This window comes from Idiotropiscis lumnitzeri, chromosome 14 (genome assembly GCF_059441095.1).
Source record: "Idiotropiscis lumnitzeri isolate Australia: NSW breed Sydney's pygmy pipehorse chromosome 14, RoL_Ilum_1.0, whole genome shotgun sequence".
In the NCBI taxonomy this organism is placed as follows: Eukaryota; Metazoa; Chordata; class Actinopteri; order Syngnathiformes; family Syngnathidae; genus Idiotropiscis; species Idiotropiscis lumnitzeri.
This window is the reverse complement of record NC_142404.1, coordinates 18926467-18936574: the sequence shown is the minus strand read 5'-3', so window position 1 is coordinate 18936574 and position 10108 is coordinate 18926467. Positions and strand designations below refer to the sequence as shown.

Below are 10108 nucleotides of genomic sequence, written 5' to 3'. Positions count from 1 at the left end.
TGATATTTGTTTTTGATGTATTTATTTTTGCATTTAATAACATTTGCATACAACAGGCCATGTGTGCAAAAAGTAAACTCATGCAAGCTTGCATGTTACAGGTTAGAAAGGGAAGAGATCAGCATGATCACAAGGATGCTTGTCACTTTTTTTGTGACCTTTTTATATTCTCAAGCAAGGCCTATACTGAGTGTCCTATAAATAGTTGTTATATTGGACGGTTTCTACCCGACTTGGATAATATCCTTCCAACCATAACTCACTTCCAGATGTTGTATCAAACATCAAAACCCTTTGCTGATAGTTGGGGAAAAAAATTCTCATTATGATGTCCCAAAAGGAGGCTATTTTATTTTTTTTAATGAGACCAGCTCATGGAGATGCTGTAATGGTAATGTCAAAGCACACATGCTCCTGTTATAATGTGCCAGGTCGTTTCTTGGAATGGAGCAAATCAGAGCGTGGTAGAAAACATAATTTATTTCGATAGTTCAATTGAAAAAAGTGAAAGTCATTGCATAAATTAAGTAGATTCATTGCACAGCATGAAATACATGACTTAAATTTTGGTGTGAATTGTAAATGCTAAAATTTGAGCTTGGACGAGCATTCAAAATTCCCGTTCACTAATCGTAGTTCTTTTGCCGGGACGGAAATACATTTGGACGGGAAATACGTTTGGTGCATTACCGCAAGTGGACAGAAGGGTGTGGTAATGCACCAAAAAAAAATTCTAGCCAGCAAAAGAAAGTAGCAAGAAAAATGCAAAAAGCAGGCGAAGAAATAGTAGTCATTACGAACCGCCAAAACAAATGAAAGCAGAAGAAGAGCATGGTAGTCATAGCAACAAATATGTGACAAGTGGTTAAGCATGTGGCACCTTTGACGCCACTGCACAGCGCCAAAAGTCCCCCTAATCGACCACGATTCGACCTTTGGCCACCGTGCGACGCGGGATCCTTGTTAAGGTAAGCCATTTTAAATTAATAATGAAAACTTTTTTGCCATTAGAAATCATGATGCGTTTTTCTTTTTTTTTTTACTTGGTGTGATCTATGCTCCGAAACGGCTTGTCCAAAAGGTTCTGTAAATATTTTATTAATTTAGAAAGCGCTTAGGTATTGGCTTCTGAAAAACATTTCTCTGTTTATGTATTTATATAATGACGGTCACTTTTTGAAGCAAACTCGTCCACAATAGTTCAATTGATTAAGATGTATGTGTACAAATAATCGACATATCAAATAAAAATGGTTCATTTCACGTGTTTTTACATTTAAAAAAAAAAAAGAGTTTAAAAATGCATTTTTATAATGAAAAATGTAAACTTCTTGAACCATGACCTATGAACACACGAAATATTGATTGCAGTGTTTAGTAATGAAATTAATCATGAAATAAACAATGTTTACTGGGATTTTTTTTATTATTATTTTTAAGTTCTGTTAATTAAGCAAGACCCCGGGTCAAACAGACCCAGTAACAATATTGTAGTTCCTTGGAACTGAACGTAAACGGGAGTGTTAAACTATTCATGTGATTTTCGAGATTGTGACATTAACAAACAGCGACGCAGGAGGGATGGCCGTCCCGTCTTTTGAAAGCAGGTGAATGTGACGATACCCTGCAACAGAAATGAAGCTTTATGTTAAATGTCACACTGGGGATTTATTTTTCAAACAAACGTCACTTGCTGCTAACCTGGTTGGATGCAAGTAAACGGCAGCGTGTACTGTCCGATGAAGTCGTTTTTGGATGTCTTGTCGTAATCTTCCACAACAAAGCGAATCAAGGCCAGATCGGGAGTGTGGATGACAAAATTCAAAGTCTGATTCCACACCGGGTTAAAACCTGCAAGAAGAGCCATCATCTTTTTTCTGTTATGGCTTGAATAAACTCTCAACCTTCTCGTACCGTTATTGTTGATGTGACTGGTCTCCTCCTTAGCCTGGTCCTGCGGTACTCCGTACACCTCCACCCTGACCAAGGGGTCGACAATGGAGCCCTCTTTCTGGTTCACCTTCGGTAGCTGCTGCCCACTTATTACCTGAATGACAACACAGTCACTAAAAATTCAAATCATTGAGCATTGCTGATTAACTGCAGGACATTAACTGGCCCGCAAATGGAACCGTAATTTAATATTTACTGTAATTCTGACTTAAGTGTAGCGAAATTCTGTTTTCACTATCATAGGAACGGAATTACGTTGTAAACAAAGGACCTCTCGTATTTCGAGCGAGTTGGTGTTCTGAATGCGTCTTTCATTGGTTGTTTGAGGAGATCTGTTCACCTGGATGGACAAGCGCATCGGTTTGTAGTCCGGCTGGTCTTGGGGTTTCTCCGGGTTGAACGTTTTGTGGTTGTCGCTCAAGAATCTCGGTTTGAGGACGTAACCGCAGCGACTGTTCTGTGCGAACAAGCCGTCGTTGAGGTCCATCTCCAGGCCTGCCGTCTGGAAGTTCAGAGCCACTTGGACAAAAGAGCGAAACGTGATTTAGGAGTTTGTCATCTGCATTGGTTGAGCACAATTGGAGCCAAAGTTTTTCTCCTCACCTATCTGGCATCCCACGTTCCACAATTCCTGAGGGTTATAGTTCGACGAGTCGGTTCTGAGGCCACTTGGGTAAATCCTGCTTAGCTGTTTTACGTTATGCCGCACAAATTCCTCTCCTGTAGGAAAGTATGACAAATGTAGCGCACCTCTGCACGTTGACTTCAATTTCACGACTATTTCATCGTCTCTTGCTACCTGCTTCCTTAGCGAGCCTCTTAGCCTTGGACTCAGTAAACGAGGACATCTCGTTGCATTTGGAGTGTAACGGGCTGCCTTTAAAACCACGGAAGTGGACACTCTTGCAGTAAACCACCAGATCCGATAGCTCACGAGAAAGTTTGGACTTGGCTTTCTGGGCCAAACAAGAAACGGTGTGCAATTGGCAAAGGTTAGTCGATCTTGACATTCGTCGAAATGATAAAAGTCGAATCCCTTGAGCTATCGTTGACATGAAGGGGAGGAAAGGCTCAAGTGTCGGTTTATTCAAACTGAGTTTACGTCAGGCTTAAAAATAAATCCTATTTTAAGTTTTGGAGACAGTTCTCATACCTTGTCATTCTGGTTCAAAGTCTCAGCATGCGGATCTTCTCCAGCTTCACCGTTGGCCATCTCCTCCTTGTCGCTATTGTCATCTGTCAACGTTCCGTCCAAGGACCCCTCGGCATCACCAATTTTCTTGGCTTTTAGCAAAACCTTTCCTTTCAGCGCCTTTGTGTTGACAAGACAGAACCATTAGTTCAGTACTCTGAAATGTGAATAAATTGGAGTAGTCTCTTGAGGACACCTCATTATCTTGCACTTTGTCTCCTGCCGACGCCAAAATGCATTTTTACTTTCACGTGTTGTTGCTCTCGCATTGATTTGTCAAGTACTAATGGAACGCCATCTACAGACCGGATTGTGAGAGCTACAACGTTTAAAGTTCCACTCAAATTTTACTGCCGAGATTTGCTTGAAGCTCAGATTGCAGTTCATTTTTTTAGATGAAATCAATTAGTCAATCAATATGTTTACGTTTATATTTAATGTAAATATAATATGAATTAAACGGACGATCAACAGTTCCTGGTCCTTGCCTGTTCATGCTAAATGTTCAAAATGATCAAACGTTGATGCCTTCCTCCAAAAATTCATCCAACTTTTGCATCACTCATCTGTCCAGGATGCTTGCTTCTCATTAGGGTGAATTCCCTGGGCGGAGTTTGTCAAAAATGAGAGCCCTGGAATTTTCCTAAAATAGTCACTTCAAAGCAAATTCCTGCTTGATATCAGGCACGTGTCCCTTGAGACTTTTTGGAAGATGGACCCAATTTCATGCCGATGAGTGCAATTTCTATTGGGGGGGCTGATATCTTTCTAACTTTCTGGACTGATGACTATAATAACTGTGATTGGACTGACCTGTGGCGAGGGAAGACAATGAGGGGTGGTGTGTCCGTCCAAAATGTTCCTTAGCAACGCGTCACCCAAGATCGTACTCAGATGGCGGGCCATGACCGTCTGCTGCTCCACACTGCAATGATTCTCAAGGGACAGGATGACCGGGAAGTCGGATGTCTAGCGAGAAAAGTCACAACGGCACATCATAAAGTGTGCTGTCTTCTTATTTAGTTTTATGCTACCCACCGCGAAGGCATATTCTTTCAGTGTTGAAATGATGTCCTTGAAGAGGATCTTGGACGTGAGAGTGTGGCCATGATACACCACCGGTTCCCCATCGCTGCCATCCCAGCAGTCCACCTCCACGCAGCGACAACCTCTCTTGAGGGCTCTGTGTCGCACCCACATTTGAAAAACGTCTGAGCATTTAGAGTCACCACACCACTTTTTTTTTGGGGTGAGCGGTATGACCAGCAGGTCTTACTGGATGTAGGCCTCCAGGCTGCTCTGACCTCGCAGCTGGTCCTCCATCAAGTAGGTGTTGTGCGAGGAGGAGATGAAGTAGTGGCTGAGCGGCTGGCTCATATCCTGGTAGAAACCCAGACGGTCAGGTTTGAAGATGGAGCCCTCCGGGGAGCACAAATACATCTGGAAGCCGTCAAAGGACATGGTGCCTTGCTTCTTGGCTGCACAAAGACACATCAAAATTGAGAAATTACGTGGTACTCTTAAAAAAAAACATTACCTTCCATCCTATAGAGTTTTGTAAATTGGAATGCTTCAGTATTTGGAAGTATTGTGAGTGATCGGTTTTCGAGACGATAAAGTGGAAGTGACCTCATTGAATGTTGTTCATGGTCTCATTCCTGGGCTTGTACTTTATTAAATTCCTACTGGGGAAATTTTCCAAATTAGCCTCACTCTGAAGAATCTATACATACCAAATGGGCAGTGATAAATAGTTCATGTCTTGGCTTGTGGCCAGAGGTGCACTTGGCCCCTCTTCTTCGCCCCCATTGTTGGCGTAATGAATACCCGTTTTAGTGCGCCGCATAACTGACCTGTTCCTGATGGTTCATGACGCGTCATCAGCTCCCTGGCGTGTCGGGCGCTGTCTTCGCCCTCCTGCTGCTCTACATTCAGGAAGTTCTCCAGCTCCTCCAGCATTAACGTTTCGCCGTCTCCGGAGTAGTCCTGGAACACTCTCCACACTTCGTCCCTCTGGGTCAGCATCTTGTAGAAGAGGACAAACTGCTCGAGTTCCAGCGAGCCACTCTGTGCTCGGTCTGCCATCTGGAAACCAAACAAAAGTCGTCTGATACTTTTGTTGTCAGCATATTTGAGGAGGACCAACCAACTCTTTCCGAATCATACTGTGAAGAGATAGAGAGCATGTTCTTCGTTCATCTCCACGTTCATCATCTTCAACAGCTTCCGCACTTCTTTGAAGTTCATTTTGCCATCTTTGTTTTTGTCGGCCTTGTGAAACCAGTCTTGGATCCACCTGAGAGGATGCTCAGGGAAACTTGGATTGGGATTCAAACTAGTTGTGATTCATGTCATTGAAACCGCGGTTTTCAAATTGGAGTCCAGGAACCCCCCCAGGGGTCTGCAAGCCATTACATGGGGGTTCACAAAATCATTTCAACTCAAAATCAGCTGTGATGGAGTCTAGCTCACGTGTGCTTTAAAAAAGGGCATGCGCTATAAAAAAAATGGCTCTCTGGGCCGTGCATAACAAAATATTAAGGATACTGATCCAGTCTCTGCTTCTCATCCATGGTTTGAGCCCTGTGAATGAGCTTGCGCAATCCCCGGATCCAGGCCCGAGCCTCCTCTGGGGTCTCGGCCACAAGGTCTAGGTTACCTTGACGACCGTGAAACACCAAGGTGAAACAGAGGTCAGCCGAAAACTCGTCCGTGATGCTCTGCAAGACCTCGGAGTGGTGGCCCTCGCGCACCGCCTCCACCTCCGTCACTGAAACTGAAAAGAAATCAGAGGGCGGGGAGAGTACGATCCATCTCGTAATTTATCACCAGGTACCAAAATGAAAAAAGTGGAAGTTTAGAGGCCTGTGTTTGAGACCACTAAAATACATTTTCATCCAGTTACACGTTTTCAAAAACTGGTGAGTTTACAGGTATGGTGTAACTAACATGAAAACCAAAGAGCCATGGTGGGAATTACAAAGCTGTAGAGTAACTGAATGAATGTTGAGTGTCATCGGGAGCTTACAGGTGGAGTGTCCTTTTCCCAACCATCTGGACTTATACCAGATACTCAGGCCGTCCTCCAGGAGTCGGAAATGCCTTTGCTTCTTCCACGTACGTGACTTGACCTTTCTCAAAGTGGACCCTGCCATCATCACCTTAACGTCAGGGTCGTCCTGAAGACCTTTAGGCACATATATAATATCATAACTGTGCCAACTTGAAGCAAAAATTCTGCCCTTATGTGAAACATTCACATCTACTCACGTGAACCTTGGGGCTCCATTTTTTTAGCCCGCAATCATGCCCTGGGAAAGTTGCTGCTAAAACAAAGCAGGTGTTAGTCGATGAATTGCGGCTAATCAGGGACTTTTTTTTTTTTTATCAGTTTATCAAAACATTTTAATGATCATTTCTCAATTTCATCCTGGATAGTCCCATAATAAAAAAAATATAGATGGAAAAATATAATTTAAAATATATTTAAAAAATATATATTAATTATAAGTGATGGCAATAATAATGTAAAATTGTAATATGTAAATATTAATTTGATATTAGCACAGTTTAAGATTTTTTTTTTCTGTTTCTGAGATTTTTGGATGATTGAACACACCCCGGGTCAAATTGACCCAGTGACGTTGTTGTTTCTGAGCCTGAGCCACCGGAGGAGGGTTACTTGATAATATTAGCAAAAAATGTATTACACTCCTGTTGTGTTGTGGCTCAAATTGACCCATTTTAAAGTAGTTTAAAAAAATATGTACCTTTTTTGGAGTCTCCTGTTTGGTTTAATCAATGTACTCAACATATACAATGGAAAGTTGCTGAAATGGTTCGTAATTGAGTTTGTAATAAGACCTGAACAATGATAAGTTAGATTTTTTTTTCTTCACACTTAAGGATGATAAAATATGCTTGAGCAACGTGTTACCAAAAACAAATTGTTGGTGACATCATTGCTGTTCCTGAGAAACACGACACGAGGAGTTTAGTGGAGCATTTCGAGTACACGCTGCTCATGAAGGAACTTAAATAACTTCCTCTTCCTTCCTGTCTGTGTCTGTTCTCCTCTCAATGAGGACGATACGCTTCGGAAAACTTTTTTTTTTCTCCTGATCTTGACTTGGCACCCCTGAGATGTCGTATCCTCTCAACTGTGTCCTGAAACAACACAGATTTATCTTTGCTTTTCAAAAGCACAATAGCGCTCCCACACTTCAAGTTTAACCCTCAGGAACAGGAGAGTTTTGTCGCCGGGTCGGTTTGACCCAATCATCCGACAAAAAAGTTTCATGCTTGCTTCAATCCACCCCGTTGCTCTGAGCATGCATTTTAAACTCTAACAAAAATCACACTTATTTCGTTGTTAACCATTTTATCTCACAACAAGCCACTTTATTTAGATTTGATGATAAATTCTTGGAAATAAATAAGGAATGTTGCAGTGAGTTGTTAATTGAATTGACACCTACTGTTTTCGTTCAGTCTCAGCAACAGCAATAATGCCCATGGCTCACGTTTTACGATCCAAAAGTACCCTATTTTGCGGACTAGAAGCCGCTACTTTTTTCCTCGATTTGGAACCGTGCGGCTAATATAACGCTGTGGCTTTTCTGTGGATTTTTCTTTCACCAGTAGGGGCGCTCTATCGTTCAGGAAATACGCTAAATATTTTTTTTTTTTTTTCTCTTGGCTCTGTTCCATTTTAATAAGCAAAGTCGTTGCCGTGTTAAAAGGGACTATATTATAGTCCAGAAATACGGTGACTGGAACTGAAGAAAAATAAAAGCTTGGCCTATCTGGATCACACTATCATCACCGTTGGTGATACTGCCAGCGACTTTTTTAGATTTTGGTTCTTGACAGTGTAAGGAAGGGAACGAGTTAAAGGTTGCAAACAAACATGATGTATATCATTAATTGGCGAGAAATGTGGTTGCATTGTAGATAGACAGTGGTAGGTTGATTACACACAAGTCATAGCTAAACACACACAACACTCAAGTTTCGAGCTGAATTTGAACATTTCACACAACTCAATTATTCACTTTGGGCCAACATAACTTTGTTTTGCGGCAGTCACGTGGCTCCTCCTCCGAGCTGTAAATAAGGTCACAAGTGTGCACTTTTATTTTTGGGGCCGTTGGAGCGAAATGTGTTTTGGATCACGGCACTCCCGAGGCGAGATGAGTCATTGCTTAGCCGAAGCCCTCGGGAAAGTTCACTGACCACACGCGCAAAGTCACCCTAATGTCTGGCCAGACCGAATTAGGGAATTTACGACTGAGCCAGGAACAGACACGTCTTCTGTTTTCTTGTTTGCATTACTGACCAAGTGTGGTGACATTATTGCTTTGATTTGTCACCTTGCAGTTGCCATGCCATTTGAACAATTCTCGAAGGAACTTCTGTTTGACTTAAATTTGTTGCAGAACAAATTGAAAACAAAGGCATTCCGAATCTTAATGGACACGGTTCATAATTCTTGAGTTAATCATGCAATATAAAAAATGTTTATTCTTTTTTTTTAACGTTGCAGGAAACATTATTGCTGTTCCTGAGAGACTAAACGAAACAAGATGGCTAATCAGCGACGCCGTGAAAGGTAATACACTGGACTGCGCTTGGAAATGCTTGACCAATGCTCACTTTTAGATCGGCACCGGAACAGAATGACCCGTTGGCATTATTGCAGTTCTTGCGAGAAACAAACAGAACCAAACAATTCAATCAGTTATCAACGAAAAGATAATGCAGTAAAACGACGAAACAATTCAAATGGGATGCAACGTCGTTTAGTGAGACGCAAACTGATTCAGGTCAAATGGACCGTTAAAATGATGACTGTTCTTGTGGAACAAATTTAACAGGAGGATTTAAGGTCGGCTGCTCAGTCCAATCTCGCTAAAACAAACGTGTCACAGTCACACAAGACTCGGAAACATTCACCGGAGGCTCTCGCCTCACACAAGGAAACAGGGAATCTGCTCGCCCATTCCTAAACAATCTCATTTACTGCAGACTGTAAATTACAACCAGACACTATAAATGAGTGACATCATCTTAGCCCCGCCCACTCCCCCCAATTTATTTTTTAAATAAATACAATATGAATACATATACTGCAGACACAAAAGCAGCCTATAGATTAAGATTCTAAGAATAGTTGAATTTACCAGAAGTGCAGGTCTCCCTGGAGATGAGTCAGACGTCCAGATGAGGTCGACTTAGAGCGGCTCCCCCACGAACGGCTTCATATCCGAGGGGGGGGGCGGGGTTGAGGCATTGTAGGTGGCTTGAGTGATTGTCCAGGAAATCAGGGCTGACACGTCCTTAGTTGTTTGGATCCAGACGCTGAGAAGGTCTGGGGAGCGTTTAAGCATTGGGAGTGTCTGAGGAGAAATCAGTCTTGGTCACAGACCGCGACTGCCTGCGTGCGTGTGTCCCTCCTCCTCCGAAGCCTTCCTTCCTTTTGCAGCCCCTCCCTCTTCCCGCGGCAGCCTGCTTTCCTTTTGCTGCTGCATTTACCCCATCCGAGGGCATCATGTGCCAAATGTTCTCGATGAAGCCAACAATTTAAAGGGAATAGAAGCTGACATGTTGTGCATACATGGTAGCTTGAACCTATTTTGCCAGTCCATCCGGTGTCCTTCGTCTGTGACCTGGGCATCCTTCCATCCTTTCGCCGCTCGTCTTCATTCTTTAATAGCGATTCCGTCTTCAAAAATATTTCTATATTTAATGGTGGAGTCAAAATGTATTTATTGTGCTAGCGAGAGGAGCTGCAGGGACCACCCAGAAACTATTTTGTTTTGTGAAGAAAAATGGACACGATATCTCCTTTATAGTTTGGCTGATTTGGCTTTTACATCTTCAGAGGCGGTTGGCCGACAAATATTTATTTAATCGAGACACTACAGCAACCACATTCGACTATTTTTAACTGTAAAGAAAAGT

At 42.4% G+C, this 10108-nt stretch overlaps 1 protein-coding gene across 2 annotated transcripts; it reads right to left on the bottom strand.

Moving 5' to 3' along the window:
• Positions 1-5: 5 nt before the first annotated feature.
• On the bottom strand, positions 6-9617 carry LOC148323892 (1-phosphatidylinositol 4,5-bisphosphate phosphodiesterase delta-4-like). Of its 2 annotated transcripts, none has more exons than XM_088315913.1 (16): positions 9328-9617; positions 6416-6471; positions 6174-6332; positions 5693-5921; positions 5312-5441; positions 4999-5230; positions 4422-4623; positions 4184-4328; positions 3959-4114; positions 3107-3265; positions 2753-2909; positions 2557-2673; positions 2294-2472; positions 1915-2047; positions 1702-1851; positions 6-1624 (listed from the first exon to the last, which is right to left on the bottom strand). In XM_088315913.1, exons 2-16 carry the CDS (start codon positions 6432-6434, stop codon positions 1533-1535), a joined length of 2259 nt encoding a protein of 752 aa, XP_088172039.1. In that variant the 5' UTR covers positions 6435-6471; positions 9328-9617; the 3' UTR covers positions 6-1532. The 2 variants fall into 2 exon arrangements, with proteins under 2 accessions (XP_088172039.1, XP_088172040.1); XM_088315914.1 differs by having other exon boundaries at positions 6416-6468.
• Between the last annotated feature and the right edge of the window lie 491 nt (positions 9618-10108).